The sequence below is a fragment of the Scyliorhinus torazame genome, chromosome 18 (assembly GCF_047496885.1).
Source record: "Scyliorhinus torazame isolate Kashiwa2021f chromosome 18, sScyTor2.1, whole genome shotgun sequence".
NCBI classification, from domain to species: domain Eukaryota; kingdom Metazoa; phylum Chordata; class Chondrichthyes; order Carcharhiniformes; family Scyliorhinidae; genus Scyliorhinus; species Scyliorhinus torazame.
This window is the reverse complement of record NC_092724.1, coordinates 65,335,152-65,354,973: the sequence shown is the minus strand read 5'-3', so window position 1 is coordinate 65,354,973 and position 19,822 is coordinate 65,335,152. Positions and strand designations below refer to the sequence as shown.

General features: G+C 52.3%; 1 protein-coding gene across 1 annotated transcript in view; it reads right to left on the bottom strand.

The window, feature by feature from the left end:
• palm1a (paralemmin 1a) overlaps positions 1-19,822 on the bottom strand; it is a 360,072-nt gene that overhangs the window by 86,287 nt on the left and 253,963 nt on the right. Inside the window, exon 4 of the mRNA XM_072482830.1 lies at positions 17,998-18,128. Coding sequence (XP_072338931.1) covers positions 17,998-18,128 — 131 coding nt within the window. The remainder of the gene's footprint in view (positions 1-17,997; positions 18,129-19,822) is intronic.

Genomic DNA, 19,822 nt, shown 5'->3' with positions numbered 1-19,822 from the left:
TATTGCAATCTCCATTGTCAGATGTTTGACATGAAGTACCTTGTGTGGAATGACTGCCCTGTTATTAGGTAATTTCCTATTTACAGAGTGAGGGATTTTCTTTTGCGTGAGACCCATAATCTGTGTCAGTTCTGAATCAGTCCGAACACTATACGCTTCTAAGTCAGGTAGCTGCTCAGGCCCCACTAAGCACAGGCTACAGTGCAGTACCAAAGGAGTGCTGTAGTGTCAGAGATGCTTGTTGGATCACAGGTTAAACTCATAGAGCTAGTTTCCGGGCGAGCTCAATATTTCTGCCTCAATTAACATCACTAAAAGCAGATTTGCTGGTCGTTGTCACATGGCTGTTTGTGGGAGTTCGCTGTGCACAATGTGGCTGCTGCAGATACAACAGTGACTACACTTCAAAGGGACTGCATTGGGTGTAAAGTACTTTGGAATGTGTTAAGGTTGTGAAAGATGCGACATAAATGCTAGTCTTTCTTTACCACTACATCACATTAAGATGTAAGGAAAATGTTAAATAATTTGAAATCAGACAGATGGCTAAAACAAAATAGAATCCAAAGGCATATTAACGATATAAATATTGCCAGAGGAGCACTGGGGTCGATTAATGACCAAATTGGAGATCTATTAGTGGAAGCAGAAGGTAGTAAATACATAGTTTGTATTGATGTTTATCAAGGACGATGATTTTACCAAAGCTACAACAAACAAAGGGGATGCTGAGATACTGGATGAGATAATAATAAATAAACTGGATGTACTAGAAATGTTAACAGTGGCCGGGATTCTCTGTTTTGGAGACTAAGGTCGCACAGCAGCGTGAGCATGTGACCAAATGCAAGTGAGTCTTAATGACCAATTTCCATCCTTTAGCGGGCCAGGCATTTATGTTCCAGCCTTCCATCATTCTCTGGTCCCAATGGCCGTGAATCACCTTGGGGACGGATCACTTGTGGTCTCCAACAGCGTGGCCTTGATGTGGTGGGCAAGGGGTGGGCCAAGAGGGCAACGGTTGCTCCCTTGGCCCACCAGGAGGTCCATCACGACAGGGCCACGCATGGCAGAGCCCATCCGAGGGCCCCCTCCACCCAACAATGCACTGCCTGCCCATATGTCCTATACCAGCCTCCCCCACCCCCCCAAACACACACGTCCCCACAGGGACCCCTGTAATAGCGGGACCCCCCAGAGGAACCCTTGTATTAAGGTGGCTCCACAGAGACCCCCTGCCTAAAGGGACCCCCCATCACAGACCCTTACCCAACCCCACTTCCCCCCTCCTCCACCCCCCAGAAAAGAGACAAGGGGCGGGATTCTCCCCTACCCGGCGGGCGGGGGGTCCCGGCGGGATGGAGTGGCGTGAACCACTCCGGCATTGGGCCGCCCCAAAGATGCGGATTTCTCCGCACCTTTCGGGGCCAAGCCCTCACCTTTAGGGGCTAGACCCACGCCGGAGTTGTTGCCGTCCTGCCGGCTGGCGTGGAAGGCCTTTGGCGGCAGCTGGGGCCGAAGGCACTCCGCCGGCCGGCGGAAGTTCGCGCATGCGCGGGAACGTCAGCGGCTGCTGACGTCATCCCTGTGCATGCGCAGGTCACCTATGCGTCGGCCATCGCGGTGACCTACACGGCCAACGCATAAAAGAATGCCCCCACGGCACAGGCCCGCCCGCGGATTGGTGGGCCTCGATCGCGGGCCAGGCCACCGTGGGACTTCGGCCCATCGCTGGCCGGAGGCCCCCACCGACCGGAGCGGCGCGATTCCGGCCTCTGCCGAATATCCGGTGCCGGAGAATTCGGCGGTCGGCGGGATTCACACCGGCCCCCGCCGATTCTCCGACCCGGCGGGGGGGTCAGAGAATCCAGCCCACTGCCTGGAAGCTAGAGAACAGTCCAGACCGGGGCATTGAGAGGAGTTACAGCTGCAGCAATTACCTTGCAGCTCCATATGTCCATTCCTAGAAGGAGAGCAGCTGTGACCTGTATCTACTTCCCACAGATCCATTAGCTGCGACATTCATAGCTTTACAGGGTGGTCTGTGATTGTCAGTTTCTACAAATCTTCTGTACCTTTGATTAATTCATCTCCCTTCACACATCAGTGGCCTAAGTGTGAAAACCCAATGTTTGTAAACATTGACCACATCAAAGAGGGGTAAGTGCAGTGAAACCACATGTTTGAGTGATTACAATAAACTTAGTGGTTGGATTTACCTCTCTTCGGGGCGCTCCCAGTGGGGGTCTCCCTATTACAGGGATCCCTGGGTAGAGGGTGGGGTCTGTCACCCCTGTACTTGGGGGAAGGGGGGCACCCAAGTAATCTAAGGGTGGGGGACTGATTTGTAGTGTGGGGTGCTGCAGGAATTTGCGGCCGGGCTGCCCGCTCAAAGTGATGGCCTGATAGCGGGATTCCCTCGGGAATCCCTCGGCTTCCACAGCATGCAAAAATTTGCATGGCAAGGGTTACCGAATTGCATTCCGCTTTACGACCCCGGGGGATCATAAAACTGGTGCAATTCAGCTCTGGCGGGAGAACGTAGGCTGAGATTCTCTGAGCCTCCGCGCTGAAATGGCGCTCTGCGGGGGTGGGGGGCGGAGAATGAGGTCTCGGACCCGCGATCGGGTCCGATGCCGGGACGCGATTCTCCGGCGACCGGAGAATCGACGGCAGTCGCGCATGCGCGGTCAACGCGGTGCAGACCGGGGGCCATTAAAATAGGCCCCCACTGTGGTCGACCGGCCGAATTCCCGCCGGCGTGGTTCACGTATGATTCCACCCAGCGGATGCTCGGCGTCGCGGCTGCGATGGCTGTCCTGGTGAAGGGGGGATCAGTCTCCTGGGGGACGGGGGCGCCTGGGGGACGGGGGCGCCATGACGGCCAGGCTTGCGATCGGGGGAGGCCTACCTTCTTCAGCGCCGGCCTGCTGTGTGGCTCCGCCATTTTGGGCGACGCCGGTGTGGAAACATCCACCGCGTGCATGCGCGAACCCGCAGCGAGCAGCGCAGGGCTGCGTACGGCAGCTGGAGCAGGGCGGAGCACCCTGGCACCAGGCTGGCCCCCTGTGGGCTACAGAATCGCTGGGCCAAGTGGCCCGTTGACGCCGGCGTGAAACACTCTGGTGTTTTCGCCGGCGTCAACACTTAGCTGCGTTTTTAGAGAATCCCGGCCATAGTCTCGCAAACGGAGAAACCTGCCTTAAATGTTGACGCCAGGACTGAATTGCGTGTGGTTCACATTCCCGCTGGAGGCGCTATTCGGTAAGACAGACAGGACATGCTAATGGGCCAGCACTGCCCCACTCTGCACAAATCCCGAGCAATTCTCGGCTGAGCGGGTGTTGTAACCGCCGGGGCCGGAGTTAGAGCTAAACAGCCTGGCAGCTGGAGCTGGTTTTGAGCGCTCCACTTAGCACACACTCACTGCAGCCACCAAGATGCCTCAGACCTGGCCCCCGAAGTCGGGATTCTGAGGTGGATCCACAGCTCAATGCCAGTGAGGAGAGGAGGGACACCCTCTTCCCCAGAGTGGGCCACATACTCAAGCCTTCACTCCTAGACACTGCCTGGGAAGTTGTCAGTGCTGCCAGTCTCGCCAGGGTGAGACAGCTGGTGAGCCAGAGAGGTGGGGGTCACTGGTGAGTTCTCTGCCCAGGACAGGCAGAGAACCAGTGTGGGTTCCAAAGGTCACAGTTCAATTGTCCTCTGATTGGGTGAGCTCTGCTGATCCCCTGATTCCTCTGCAGCAGGGCAGCGCTTCTGAGGGGTGCCAACACCTGGTAGGCTCCTGATTGAGCTTGGACACACCCATCTCCTTGATGCAACAGCTGGTGTATGAGGGTGTCGAGAGGAGCGGCTTGAGACGGCTCCCAGATGACCAGAGGTCTTCTGAGCATTTAAAGGACACAGGCAGCTCTCAGCAGAGAGCAGCCAGGAGCCTGTAAGTAGCACCAAAAGGGTGTGTTTAAAACACAGGCTGCAACAATGGCGATCTAAGCCTGGCCACCCCGATCACGAGGGGGAGACCCCGAGTCCACGGACTCAGCATCAAGTCACTCTCCATTCCTGCCCTGGCCCGGGCAGTCACCACCTAGCAAGCCCAACAGTTTGCAATGGTTTTTCAGTGTTTCTGTCGCCTCCCATTCCCCCTCTGCAGCCATGGCTTCCAGTCCCCATTTGTAAATTCTTGTAATAATGGTGCCTGCGAGACCGCCGCCTGAGAGGGGCGGGGCGTTGCGAAAGGGCAGAGCATGAAGTGTCCAACCTGCTAATCACATTTAAATGCATGGCATGGCAGGGCGGCACGGTAGCACAGTGGTTAGCAGAGTTGCTTCAGTGCTCCAGGGTCCTAGGTTCGATTCCCAGCTTGGGTCACTGTCTGTGCGGTGTCTGCACATTTTCCCCCTGTCTGTGTGGGTTTCCTCCGGGTGCTCCGGTTTCCTCCCACAGTCCAAAGATGTGCAGGTTAGGTGAATTGGCCATGCTAAATTGCCCTTAGTGTCCAAAAAAGGCTAGGTGGAGTTACTGGGTTACAGGGATGGTGTGGGCTTAGATGGGGTGCTCTTTCCAAGGGTCGGTGCAGACTCAATGGGCCGAATGGCCTCCTTCTGCACTGTAAATTCTATGAATCTATGAAATGCTGGTTTTGTATGCCCCCGCCGGCATGGGGCGCAAACCACGATTTTGCCGCATGGCGCCCGGATCAGCGCCGGGCATGGACCTCGATTTTTGCTGCACACCTAATTCTCCGCCGATCGCGATTTGTGATTCTGGCATTGTGAGGGGGAGAATCCAGCTCAGTATCTAAAGTGGATACTTCACCCAGTCTGGATGGGTCACATCTGAGGATGCTGGGGAAGTAAGACGAGAAATCCTGGAATTGTTGGTCACAATCTCCAGAGAGAGAGAGTTGATGGTGCTAAAGGACTGCTGATTTGAAAATGTTACAAACTTGTTCAAAAGAAGCTGAAAAGGACCAAGCTGGCAACAAGAGGCCAGTCAGTTCATTATTGGTGCTGGGAAATCTTTTCAAAAGAATAATCCCAGAGAAAATTTGCAGCCACTTAGACATATATGGACGGATAAAGGAGAGTTAATGTGGGTTTGCTAAAGGCAGATTGTGTTTGACTAACTTGATTGAGTTATTTGATGAGGTAATAGAGAGGGTAGATCAGGGAAGTTCAGTTGATGGACTTTCCAAGAAGGATTGGCTAATGTGCCATTAATCAGGCTTGTTAGTAAGTGTGAAGCCCATGGGGTAAAGCTTGAAGTCCATGAAGTAAATGGACTGTAGCTGCATGGGCACAAAATTGGTTCAGGAACAGAAAAGAGACAGTGTTGTGGTGAGTGGCTGTCTGCTGGATTGGAGGGAAGTATACAGTGGCATTCTCCAGAGGTCAGGACGAAGACCACTACGGGTTTTCATACACATGACTGAGATCTGGTGGTACACAGCACAATTTTGAAATTTTCAGATGTAGAACATGGGAGCTTAGAGGGAAGTAGTGACAGACTGCAGGAGGACAGAAAGGCTGGTTGAATGTGGAATTTGATGCCAAAAAGTGTGAGGTGATACATTTTGGTTATAGATAAAGGGAGAAGCTATGTGGCACAATATTAAAAGGGGTGTAAGGATAGAGATACCTGTACAAATCTTGAATGTGGCAGGATAGGTCACCAAAGCTGCTAATAAGGGAGATGGAATTTGGGGATTTACAAGTAGAGACACGACTTAATTTTGCTACTTGCCAGCAATTCTTGAAAGTGGGAGGTGTTTCTGAGGAAGTGAGACCCAGGGTGACACCTTGGTGACGGCGGCCAATTAAGAGTCTAATGATGGGGCATCCGTTCAATCAACGATGGCAGCCATCCTCCAGAGGTGCCGACTCAGCAGTCTTGGCAATGTCACCAGTAACGACGGTCATTGCTGGGGCAGCAACATCAGACAGAGGGTGCCTCAATTGTTGGGCACCTGCGAAAGCAAGTGAGTAAGCCTTGGCAATCTGATGGTTATTTGGGGGAGGGAGCAATGAGAACTAGTCGTGCCATTGCCATGAAGTTAGCCATTGTTGCCAGCACTTGTCGTATCGGCTACTGGTGTTCATGGCACCTTGAAGAATGCCCACTTGAGTAGCTACCACCCATTAATCGGTACTCTGGCATGAATCTCTCAGTACGAAGGAAAGACATTGGATAGGAGAGTAAATCAAAGTTGACTGGATTTTAATTTGTAAAGATGTGAACATGTCGGCACAGATGGAGTGGGCACTGTCAGCCTCTCATGTCTGTTCTTCTATTCAATTAGATCACAGCTGCTCTGTAACTGAAGTCCATTTTTAAAAATTATTTAATGGGATGTGGACTTTGTTGGCGAGGCCAGCATTTTTATTGCCCATCCCTAATTGCCCTCGGGAAGGTGGTGGTGAGCTGCCAGAAAATCCTGTAGGGCAGAATGAATAGAAGTGCTGCACAGGCCTGTATGCCTATCAGAGAGCTGGCTAGATCTCAGTGACTGGTCTGAGCAGGTTATGGTTTGGGCGTGGTCCATGTCTCTGAAAATCGGGGTTCAGGACACTCAGAATCTGACTCTGCCCTTGTCTCATTCTAAGATTGTGGATCAGAGCGGAGCACTTGGTGTGACAGGCGGTGTGGCTGCCTGGCTGGGAGTTTGAGAACAGGCATCTCAGTGCCTCATAATCAGCACAACCACAGCCCAGAAAATCTTTGGTCATCACTTTATTTCAAGTTTCCTGTTGAGAGGTGCATTCTTCTCTCCTATTCTGCTTGATCTGGGGTAAGCAAGGTGGTTACTGGTCGTTCGGCCCCACTTGCTAACCAGTGTCGTCGTTCCACCTTCCTGTCATGCAGGCAGAATTGCATTGTAATCAGGTGCAAATCCTGGATAAATGCCTAAAGCTGCTACAATAATTACCCTCCTTCTCCCAACCAGACTTCCTGAAGGAGGACAGATGCCCAGCTAAAACATTTCAAGAACTCTAAAAGGTCAGAGCGAAGCAGCTAACTGACTGCATTCCTGATCCTGCTACTTGCACTGATCTTCAAATCCCACATGGAGTTTGAACTGAACTCAAACTGTCAGAGTGGAATTTAAACACTCGTTCACATTGAGGCCTCTGGATTACTAACCCTGTAATGTAACCCTTTCATATCTGTGTCAGCTGTGGCTTAATGGGTAACACTTTGAGTCATATGGCTGGATTCCCCATTGGCGGGATCCTCCGTTTTGCCGGCAGCGCACTCACGCCCCCGGATTTACCGATGGTGTGGTGGTGCCCACAGTGGGGAACGACACTGGCCGGCTCCCGGGACGGAGAATCCCACTGCCGGCGGGGGTGCGGCGGGACGGAGAGGGTTTTAGCTTCAAGTTCTACTCCAGGACCCAAGCACAAAAGTCAAGTTTGTCAGATCCAGTGCAGTACTGAGGGAACCCTCTGCTATTGGAGGAGCTGTCATTTGGAGAAGATGCGAAACTGAGGCCCTCTCCACCCTCTCAGGTGGATGTAAACAATCTCATGGCACGATCTGAAGAACAGTGGGGTAGTTACCCTGTTGTCTTGGCCAATATTTATCCCTCAATCAACATCCCAGAAAAAATCCATTGGGCTGGATTCTCTGCCTCATTGGGAACTCCGCTACCGGCGACACCAGGCGGAGAATCCAGCAATTGTAAAGAAAACGGGATCGGCACCGGACGCCGATCTGTTTCCCATGCTCCGTCCCCCGCTGGCGTGGGAATGAGGTTCACGCCCCGCACCAGCGGGAGAATGCAAATGGGTCATTAAGACCCATTTTCATCCACTGAGCGGGCCAAGCACCATCATTCTCCGGGCCTGTGTGATTCTCCAGTTCTCTGGGCTGGGAATCACGTCGGCGAGAATCACTACAGGTCTTGAAAAGAGTGACCCCAGTGCGGTTAACCTTGGGGTGGGCCAAGGGGATAACTCTTTAAGGGAGTTTTCCAAAAAGTCCATCTGAGGGTCAGCCCCCCACACACAATGTAAGATCTGCTCACCCCACCCGTCACCAGACCCCTCCACCAGAGGCCCCTGAAACAAAGAACTCCCCCGAGACCCTCTAAATAAAGACTCTCTAAATAAACAGACCATCCACAGAGACCCCTAAATTAAGAGACCCCCAAAATAAACAGACCTCCCCACGGAACCCCCAGAAGAGAGACCCCTGTCAGGAAGGCCCCCAGAAAAGAGACCGCTGCCATTGTGGTCAGAGCACTTGAGAGTTACTCAACAGTGAAGGGAGATGAATGAAGCAATGCTGACAGCTAGGTGTGTATGGAAGCTGTCAATCATAGCCTAGTAAAATCAATATCAAAGATAAATGAATGAAAAGCTTGCAGATCAAAGATCTGAGGAAGTTTAAACCCAGCTGACTGTTTTACTCTTTTCAGGAATTGACACACGCTGCTTCCACTGCCTGAGCAAACAGGTGTATTGCTGAGGTGAGTGGTACAACAATCATTTTTTTCACTGCCTCTGTCTGGACTGCCCTCTAGCTTCCTGGCAGGTGTCTCTCTTCTGGGGGGCTTCCTGTATCTCTTCTTGGGAGGGGGGCCTCTTTATATTGGGGGTCTCTGTGGGCAGTCACCATATTTGGAAGGTATATGAGGGTCTCTTTATTTAGAGGATCTCTGCAGGGCGTGGGTCAAGTCACCCCCGAATTGCACCCATTATCTGGTCATTATTGCATTGTTGTTTATGGGAGCTTGCTGTGTACAAATTACATGCGACCTTTCCTACTTTACAACAGTGACAGCACTTAAAAAGTGCTTCATTGATTGTAAAGTGCCGAGAGATGTCCAGTAGTTGTGAAAAGTGCTTCATAAATGAAAATCTTGGTAGTAGCTTGCCCCTTTAAGGGATGTTCTCTGAGAGAGGGATCATATGATCACCCACTAGTCCAATCAGGGATGGGAGGTGTGAATTCACTGGGAAGTGTTGGGACTTGTCCCAGCAGTTGGAACCGAGAGTTGAGAATGGAAAGACCATTTTTAAAGCACTTTGTAAATAGTTGTTTATAGTTGGAATAACATAATAATAATCTTTATTAGTGTCAAAAGTAGGCTTACATTAACACTGCAATGAAGTTACTGTGAAAATCTACTCGGGAACACCTGTTCGGGTACACAGAGGGAGAATTCAGAATGTCTAATTTACCTAACAAGCACGTCTTTCGGGACTTGTGGGAGGAAACTGGAGCACCCGGAGGAAACCCACGCAGACATGGGGAGAATGTGTTGACTCTGCACAGACAGTGTCCCAGCGAGGAATCGAACCTGGGACCCTGGCACTGTGAAGCAACAATGCTAACCACTGTGCTACCGTGCCACCCCTTTCTTATAATATTGTTTCTTATAAGTTAACTGGTGGATCCAATTCTTCAAGTTATTATAGTTTTTTAAAACTTGCAGTGTGAGACATCGGGGGCGGGATTCTCCGACCACCCCGCCGGGTCGGAGAATCGCCGGGGGCTGGAGTGAATCCCGCCCCTGCCGGTTGCCGAATTCTCCGGCACCGGATATTCGGCGGGAGTGGGAATCGCACCGCGCCGGTTGGCGGGCCCACCCCCCCGGCGATTCTCCGGCCCGCGATGGGCCGAAGTCCCGCTGCTGGAATGCTTGTCCCGCCGGTGAGAATCAAACCACCTCTCTTACCGGCGGCACAAGGCAGTGCGGGCGGGCTCCAGGGTCCTGGGGGGGGCGCGGGGCAATCTGGCCCGCGATCAGGGCCGACCGATCCACGGGCGGGCCTGTGCCGTGGGGGCACTCTTTTCCATCCGCCTTCGCCATGGTCCCCACTATGGCAGAGGCGGGAGAGACCCCCTCCACTGCGCACGCGCGGGGATGCCGTGAGTGGCCGCTGACGCTCCCGCGTATGCACCACACGGCAAAGTCATTTCCGCGCCAGCTGGCGGGGCACCAAAGGCCTTTCCCGCCAGCTGGCGGGGCGGAAATCAGTCCGGCGCGGGCCTAGCCCCTCAAGGTGAGGGCTCGGCCCCTCAAGATGCAGAGAATTCCGCACCTTTGGGGCGGCACGATGCCGGACTGATTTGCGCCGTTTTTGGCGCCGGTCGGCGGACATCGCACCAATTGCGGAGAATCCCGCCCAGGAATTCTAGATCTGGTAGTTGCTGCACAATCCGTTTAGGAGTTGAATTCTAGTCATAATAGTGCACATCAGAACATAGAACATACTGTGCAGAAGGAGGCCATTCGGCCCATTGAGTCTGCACCGACCCACTTAAGCCCTCACTTCTTCCCTATCTCCGTAACCCAATAACCCCTCCTTAGATTTTTGGACTCTAAGGGCAATTTAGCATGGCCAATCCACCTAACCTGCACATCTTTGGATTGTGGGAGGAAACCGGAGCACCCGGAGGAAACCTACGCAGACTCGGGGAGAACATGTAGACTCCGCACAGACAGTGTCCCAGCGGGGAATCGAACCTGGGCCTGGTGCTGTGAAGCCACATTGATACAGGTCCCTATGCAGAAACCCTCAAGATTAGAAGCCCCCTCTAACACTGGAAACATACGCTATGTTCACACAGAGCAACCTGTAGCAACATCTATCTACTTCCTAGTGTCTGAATGATTCTAAACAGGGAAATCTCTTTCACCAGTTGAAACCCAACAGCCCAGGGAAACAGGGTGAGTCTTACCCTCAGCTCCTCCTCCTCCTGACACCCTCAACTTCCCGAACCAGCCCCTCCATCTCACCTTTGTGGAGTCTAGTTCAGAGGCAAATTATTGCAGAGAAGATTGAACTCCCATGAAACAAATGAGATGCATCGTGAGCGAGTCTGATGCTAACAATCTCATTAAGGCTGCCTCTGACAGTTTGCAAACAGTGTCTGTAACACCAACTGTTAAATATCCCACAGAAATATTGTTAAATATTGCACCTTTTTTCATCGAAAAAAATATCGACGTCTCCACCGAGGCATAGTACATTTTAAAAGGAAGAAAGAAGGTGGTAAATCTGAAAGACCATTATGGAGCCTTTTAATTACTTTGGTGTCATTATTGCATTAAACAGAATAGTCAATTCGAACATCCTTTGATGATATTTGGCAGGCCCCGGATAGCCGGGTTGGAATCTCCCTCTTTTATCTCCAGCTGCTCCTTACCCTGCCAAAAACTCCAAGTTCCTCTTCCACTGAAGGAAACCATTCGGTATGTGTCAACTTGTCAAACAAATAAATACTATTCATCTCTCACGCCGCTAATTAGAGTACCCAACTCTTGGACAAATTCACGGAAGGTTCATCATGTTACTTCCGGCCTCCCACTCAATTCAACCGTTTAAAAAAAACAGACTTTACACCAGTATTTCTTTATCGATAAGAAACAAAGGGGGGAGGAGGAGGAGGAGAGGGGGGGGTGGGTGGAGGAGGAGAGGGGGGGGGGGGGAGGAGGGGGAGGGGGAAGGAGGAAGGTGTGGTGATATACATCACTGTAAGTACACAAAGGGTTAATGTACATACACTACACCTAGCTAGACACTAGAGGGAACACCAGAGACACGACACATAGACAGTCAACCAATAGGTCAGTAAGATAGGACACGACCAATGGGCAGTCATGATACACACAGAGGTGACACTACCACATGAGGGCATTACACCAACCCATATATAAGGTCACTGCACACACGGGGCGAAATTCTCCGGTATCGGCGCGATGTCCACCGACCGGCGCCAAAAACGGTGCCAATCAGTCGGGCATCGCGCCGCCCCAAAGGTGCGGAATCCTCCGCATCTTGGGGGGCCCAGCCCTAACCTTGAGGGGCTAGGCCCGCGACGGACTGATTTCCGCCCCGTCAGCTGGCGGAAAAGGCCTTTGGTGCCCCGCCAGCTGGCGCGGAAATGACATTGCTGGGCGGCGCATGCGCGGGAGCGTTAGCGGCCGCTCACGGCATCCCCACGCATGCGCTGTGGGGGGAGTCTCTTCCGCCTCCGCCATGGTGGAGACCGTGGCGAAGGCGGAGGGAAAAGAGTGCCCTCACGGCACAGGCCCGACCGCGGATCGGTGGGCCCCGATCGCGGGCCAGGCCACCGTGGGGGCACCCCCCGGGGCCAGATCGCCCCGCGCCCTCCCCAGGATCCCGGAGCCCGCCCGCACCGCCTTGTCCCGCCGGTAAGAGAGGTGGTTTAATCCACGCCGGCGGGACAGGCATGCTAGCAGCGGGACTTCGGCCCATCCGGGCCGGATAATTGCGGGGGGGGGGCCGCCAACCGACGCGGCGCGATTCCCGCCCCTGCCGAATCTCCGGTGCCGGAGAATTCGGCAACCGGCGGGGGCGGGATTCAGCCAGCCCCGGCGATACTCCGACCCAGCGTGTGTTCGGAGAATCTCGCCCCAGATCTTCCTCTTTCGGTGGAGACTCTCAGTGAGTACAGACACAGGGTTGATTGAACATCACACCACCACGTGGATTGTAGCAGACTGGTTCATCAGTCTGAGTAGCTATAGCAGGATTAACAGTAGCGTCGAATCCAAGTAGGAGAATTGTTAATAGCTTAATAAATGTGTTAAAGCTGTCTCCAAGTCTGAATCTTCTTTGTTAGAGTGCACATCAAGGAAGCAGTTTATGATACGACAAAGGGGGGGGGGGGAGGAGGGGGTGGAGGAGGAAGGGGAGGGGGAGGAGGAGGAGGAGGAAGGGGGGAGGGAGGAGGAAGGGGAGGGGGAGGAGGAGGAAGGGGGAGGAGGGGCGGAGAAGGAGGGGGGAGGGAGGAGGAGGGGAGGGAGGAGGAGGGGGAGGGTGGAGGAGGGGGGAAGGAAGAGAGGAGAGGGAGGAGGAGGGAGGAGGGGGGAGGGGGAGGAGGGGAGGAGGAGGAGGAGGGGGAGAAGGAGGAGGAGGAGGGGGGAGAGGGGAAGGAGGAGGATGGGGAGGAGAGGGAGGAGGAGGAGGGGAAGGAGGGGGGAAGAGGAGGGGGAGAAGGAGGGGGAGAGGGGAGGAGGAGGGGGAGGGGGAGGAGGGGGGGAGGAGGAGGAGGGGGAGGAGGAAGGGGGAGGAGGGGAGGAGGAGGAGGGGGAGGAGGGGGAGGAGGAGGAGGGGGAGGAGGGGGGACGAGGGGAGGAGGGGGAGGAGGACGAGGGGGGTGTAGGGGGATGTGGAGGAGGGGGATGAGGTTGAGTGGGGAGGGAGGAGGAGGAGGAGGAGGAGGGGAGGAGGAGGGGGATAAGGAGGAGGGGGGAGGAAGAGGGGGAGGAGGGGGAGGAAGAGGGGGAGGAGGAGGGGGAGAGGAGGAGGGGAGGTGGGAGGGGGAGGGGTAGGATGAGGGGGAGGAGGAATGTGGGGAGGAGCGGGGGAGGAGGAGGGGGAGGACGAGGGGGAGGGAGGAGGGGTTGGAGGGGGAGGAGGAGGGGTAGGGGAGAGAGTGGAAGGGTGGGAGAAGGGAGAGGTGGAAAGGTGGGAGAAGTGGGAGGCGGGTGAGGGGGAAGGGGGGGAAATTTGGTCAAATGAGATGTGTTAAAGAAGATCAAAAGAGGCAGTGTGTATGTAGAAAAGCAATGGGCTCCAGGGAGGAGAACTCTCACCCCTGCCCGGCATTGGAGAAATGGGGTCTCGCAGTGAATTCTGCTCTGTGCCTTCCCCTTCGCAATTGGGACAAGATTTGGTCAACATTCCTTGGTAAATACAGTGCCCTTTGAACTCTCAGCCTGTGATAGAATCTCCACAAATCAAAGGTTTCACCTTATGTCAGGGTATTCTTGAGGTATTGAAGTGTGTTATCACTTCAGAAAATTGGAGAACAGCCTGGCATTGTTTTTGGAGCATGGTTAATAATGAATTAAGACGTCTGGGGCGAAATTCTCCCCCAACGGCGCGATGTGGCGCCAGACAGGCATCGCGCCGGCCCAAAGGTGCGGAATGCTCCGCATCTTTGGGGGCCGAGCCCCAACATTGAGGGGCTAGGCCGACGCCGGAGGATTTCCGCCCCGCCAGTTGGGCGGAAATGGCGTTTGTTGCCCCGCCAGCTGGCGGAAATGGCGTTTGTTGCCCCGCCAGCTGGCACGGAAATGCGGCGCATGCGCGGGAGTGTCAGCGGCCGCCGACAGTTTTCCGCGCATGCGCAGTGGGGAGAGTCTCTTCCGCCTCCACCATGGTGGAGGCCGTGGTGGAGGCGGAAGGGAAAGAGTGCCCCCACGGCACAGGCCCGCCCGCGGATCGGTGGGCCCGATCGCGGGCCAGGCCACCGTGGGGGCACCCCCCCGGGGTCAGATCGCCCCGCCCCCCACCCAGGACCCTGGAGCCCGCCCACGCCGCCTGGTCCCGCCTATAAATACCAGCTTTGATTTACGCCGGCGGGACAGGCAATTTCTGGGCGGGACTTCGGCCCATCCGGGCCGGAGATTGAGCGGGGGTTCCCGCCAACCGGCGCGGCCCGATTCCCGCCCCCGCCCAATCTCCGGTACCGGAGACTTCGGCGGGGGCGGGGGCGGGATTCAGAGCGGCCAATGGCCATTCTCCGACCGCTGGGGGGTCGGAGAATGACGCCCCTGATCTGTGTGACCCTGTGGTGTGATCAGCAGGGGTTCATGGCTTTTGTTCTCCTACCTGTTGTTTAACGACACTTGCTAGATGTAATAATGGTTCCAATTGTGTGTGAGCCCTGTGCCTCACTTCCTCTCCAATTATTCCTTCATCTACCTTTCCTGAGTAATAGAGGCCCCGAATCATTGCTCATTGCAGGTTACTCTGAGCTCCCTAAGAGGCACAGCACACGGACCAAGCCTTTAGATTTGTGGTAGCATTCCTATATTTGAGCCAGTTGATTCAGGGTTAGAACCCGAGACAGTCCCAGTGTGTGGGTATTAGAGTTTTAGCTCTGAGTATCTGGGTTGAGCCACAGTAGGATACTCATGTCCAGTGGGTGTCAGCCCTCCTTGTCATTGTAGGGGTGAAGACAGCCTATAAAACTCTTCACTGTGCAGGACACATCGTCGTACTGGTTGTATACAGTTGGTTATGGCCAGGATGCTCGTGTCGCAGACTGATAATCAGCCTTCGGATATTTCCACTGCTTCCCTGCATTGAGAGCCGAACGAAGATTTTTTAAAAAGAACATTGGCACCCAGTCAGATTTTTACTGAATTGGCCAATCTTTTCACTACTTCCCAGGGAAGAGGATGGATATAAAGAATAACCTGACATTGCTTTGAAAAGAGCAGCAAAGAGCAAACAAACCAAGTTTCCAGGGATTGACCAGCTGCGATAGTCATGGAGGAAGTCTTCCATTTCACAAATGAGTTGCCTCTGGTGAGTGGGAACATTCAATAACTATAATGATGAACACATTTCCAATTCTGTCCAACAGCAAATTAAATACTTTCACAAATAGGGCTGGAGTAGTGGGTTGGAGAGGTTATGAGAATTCCTGCTCCCTGTACAGCATTCGGTAAAATCCTGAAAATGGTACATCGTACTGTCCCTCACCCGCTGATGTGTGGCCAACGTTTCATTCCCCATGACCTAGGGCTGGAAAGCCAGATCTCTCACCCTTGCCAGGCATTAGGACTCTTTTAAGATATGCTTAAGAGTCTACAGTGTAGACAGGTAGCCATTTTAGATCGACTGTTGGAGTTGGAAGACGTTTTAGTTTATTTTTTGAGGGGTCAGGAGCGCCAGAAAATGAATACCCATACAAAAACAACCTGGCGTATTCTGTCCTTACCCCTCCCACAAACAGACCCCCTCCTTCTTTCCCCATTTTGTTCTACCTTTTTCCAGTACTAGAGTTAATGGGTTACCATGGCACTCACTTTCTGGAGTTGCCAACCCTCCTGGATTGGCCTCAGAAATTAAAGACCAATAAGAACATAAGAGGATAGGGACCAAGGGGAGGCAGTGGTGCAGTGGTATTGTCACTGGACTAGTAATCCAGAGACCCAGGGTAATGCCCTGGGAGCCCGGCTTCGAATTCTGCATGATGGTGAAATTTGAATTCAATGGAAAAATCTGGAATTAAAAGTCTATTGATGACCATGAAAGCATTGTAAGCATTGTCTTTAGGGAAGGAAATCTGCCGCCCTTACCTGGTCTGGTCTACAGTAACTCCAGATCCAAAAAATGGATGACTCTTAAAAAATGCCACTCAGTTCGAGGGCAATTAGGGACAGTCAACAAATGTTGGCCTTGCCTGTGACGCCCACACATCATAAATCAGCCCCTCTCCACCTTCAATATGAACATGGCTGATATTCTACAGGCCGCAACTCTCCTGCCCAAAGCTCTTAATTCCCTTAGTGTCTAAAAATCTATCAATATCACTTTTGAATATACTCATCGGCTACAACCCCGTGGAGCAGAGCGTTCTGCAAGAAAAACCCAGAGGAAAAGTCACGAAGGGAACAAAAACATGACATTTTTTTCTTAAGAACGGTTTCTTTAAAGAATTTGATTGTTGGTTGTAAAGATAACTGAGGTGAGACTGACTAACAGTCAACATCATCCAAGGAAGGATCTATTCACTTTCTAATTGGTGCGGGGAGCTGTGAGGAATGGTGGGGTCTAAGAAGATGGATGTGGCTGGCACATGATCAATGGTGGGAATGTGGGGGCAATGACAATTCAACTTTATAGTTTTGTTCTGCAACCTAAACCTTTTCCACAACGGAGGAAATTGTCTTCCATTGGTGGAATTCAATGGAAAATGTTGGACAGGAAGAGATCCACTGATCTATCTACCCAACACATACACCCACAATGCCTTCTCCGTCACAATATCCTATACTCCAACCCCATTCATCCATTGCTGTATAATTTCCTGGGAGAGGAACAAGACCAGACAAAAATTAGGAGGGAACAAACACAGGAATTGTGCTGTCACTAGTCTGGGAGAACACTCTTGCTTTGATAAGGAGCGGCATGGTGACACAGTGGACAGCAGGGTAGCACAGTGGATAGCACAATTGCTTCACAGCTCCAGGGTCCGAGGTTCGATTTCCGGCTTGGGTCACTGTCTGTGCGGAGTCTGCACATTCTTCCCGTGCCTGCGTGGGTTTCCTCCGGGTGCTCCGGTTTCCTCCCACAGTCCAAAGATGTGCAGGTTAGGTGGGTTAGCTGTGCTAAATTGCCCTTCGTGTTCAAAAAAGGTTAGGTGGGGTTACTGGGTTACAGGGATAGAGGGGAAATGTGAGCTTGGGTAGGGTGCTCTTTCCAAGAGCTGGTGCAGACTCGATGGGCTGAATGGTCTCCTTCTGCACTGTAAATTCTATGATAATCTATGATAGTCTATGATGATTGTATGACAGTGGTTAGTACTAATCCCTCACAGAGCCAGGGTCCCGTGTTCGATTCTGGCCTTATGAGACTGTCTGTGTGGAGTTTGCATGTTCTCCCTGTGTCTGTGTGGGTTTCCTCTCCTGGTGCTCTGGTTTCCTCCCACAGTCAAAAGATCTGCCATTTAGTTGGATTGATCATGCTAAATTGTCCCTCAGTGTCCAACGGTTAAGCGTAGGTATGGGGATGGGGGGAGCCTAGGTAGGGTGCTCTTTCGGAGCGTCGGTGCAGACTCGATGGACCGAATGGCCTCCTCCCGCATGCTAGGATCTGCGATCTCCTCCCCAGTCAGAAATACATCCACCTTTCGCCTGAGGGAATTTAATAACCTTGTTCTATCTATATTTGCCATCAAAGGACCACATGATTTCCCATTGCTCTTTGTTCCAACGAAAACCTGTCCATGGACTATTAGAATCCCAAGCACTGGAATCATCTTCATCGCATGGACATGATTCCTGGATCCTTGGCCTACTGATCTCGCTTACTGCCTGATTAATCGGTATATCTAAGGTTGTCTCTCATTGTCAGGAATGGCAGAGAGAAGCTCGCCTTGGAAAACCTGTTCCAGCCACTAATGATTATAGATATCAGCAACTCGCCCTAGTCCTTCCTGTTTCTCAGAAGCGATATCAAAGCTCATGATCAGATCAGACCGTCTGCCAGTTACCTCTGGATAGTGTCCTCCATCTGTTTAGTTTTGACATTGTCCTCCTGGAACTGGTTCTTCATCCCCTCGTCCTCCTCTGCTGCCGATGAAGGAATGCCCTCCAGCAGCCATCGTTCCCGCAAAGACTTAGACTGTGAGAGGAAAAGGAATTGGAATCAGCAGGATTCACTAAGTAGGACTGTAACAGAACATGCCACTCTGTGAGTTCTGTCCCTGCCTCATTGGATACATACAGGGTCGAACTCTCAATTTCAGTAGGGTTATATCTTTTACGCATCAGTTTGAAAGCTCGCCTGCAGTATTTTTTTCCCCAGTCAATACGAACACATGTCCACAGTAGAAAATATTTTCCCAGTCAATACTAACATATGTCCCCACTAGAAAATGTTTTTCCCAGTCAATACTAACACATGTCCCCACTAGAACATTTGTCCCTTTGGTATTTATTGGCTTTACTGTTAAAAACCTTGTACCTGTTCACGCTTCCTGTCCACACAATGCTTCCCAAATTACCACCATTTTTGTCAGTTAACTGCAAATAATAATATAATAAGGACACAATGTATAACTTTAAAATAGGTATTTAATAATCTTTTTATCTCCTGGTCCCGTTATCTCCAGCCCTCGAAACCTACTTCACCTACACTTGGTCTTGTCTCTCTGTGCACAGTGTCACAAGAGATCAACTTGCACTACAATGTTGGTCAGCAGTCATAATGTTCTGAAATGTAATTAAATGTTCTTAACCTTGTGTCAGTTTTAGTGGTTGAAGGATAGCCAAATTTGTGTTCACTGCGGATTCTAATGGACTGCTGCCGCAATGCTAGTCACATGAACATACATTTATTTGAGTCGTCTTTATCACTATCACATTTATATTCAGATGGACCCAGCTCTACCCCTGCAGAATCTCGCCTCCATTACCCCATATACTGCCTGTCCATCACCCATCTGCCAGTCCTTGTGGACCTCCAATGACTCCTTGTGCTTCAAAACCTTGTTGTCATTTATCATTCCTTCATCCAACACCATCGCTGTAAACCTTCCCAGCCCCATTGTTGTCTCATGGACTAACTCCTCACTTGAATATGCAAATCTAGATCCCGAACTCAATGGGCGAGACCCAGATTGCGACGCCTCACGAGATCTAATGCATAACGAGGTTAGTAAATCTCGCTAGAGGCCTCTCCCCGGAGATTTACCGGTCGCATTGCGTCCCGAGTCCTATTGATCATTAAATTGTGATGTAAAATGATTGGCCTCGAAGTTTATTGACTCCACTCCTGTTTGACAGGCGTGAGATGGCCAATAAACTCTCCATTGTGCTGGTCGGCAGGCTTATGTTCCACGTCAGCAGTGAGCCCTTTGCCATATTGGCAAAGACTGGAGCATAGGAGCCTAGAACCCACAAATGAAACATGAGTCGGGCACTGGAAAAAATGCAAATAGGGGCTTTACTGTCTGTTTCAGGACCCTTCCCAAAGTTGTGCCAAGTTGACGTCTGTCAGGATAGCCAAGCCTACATACAGCCCAACCGGCTGCTGTCAAAGGGAAGGCTGGAGCCTGCCACCAATTGGTCAGACCTTTATTGACAATTACCTAAACGTGGAGCAGGGAAGACCAAAGGCCGGGATTCTCCGAGCCTCCGCTCCGAAATTGCGCTCGGCGAGGGGGCGGAGAATGGGGCATCAGACCCGCGATCAGGGGCAAGATTCTCCGACCCCCCGCCGGGTCGGAGAATCGCCGGGGGCTGGCCTGGATCTGACCCCCGCCGGTTGCCGAATTCTCCGGCACCGGATATTCGGCGGGGGGCGGGAATCGCGCC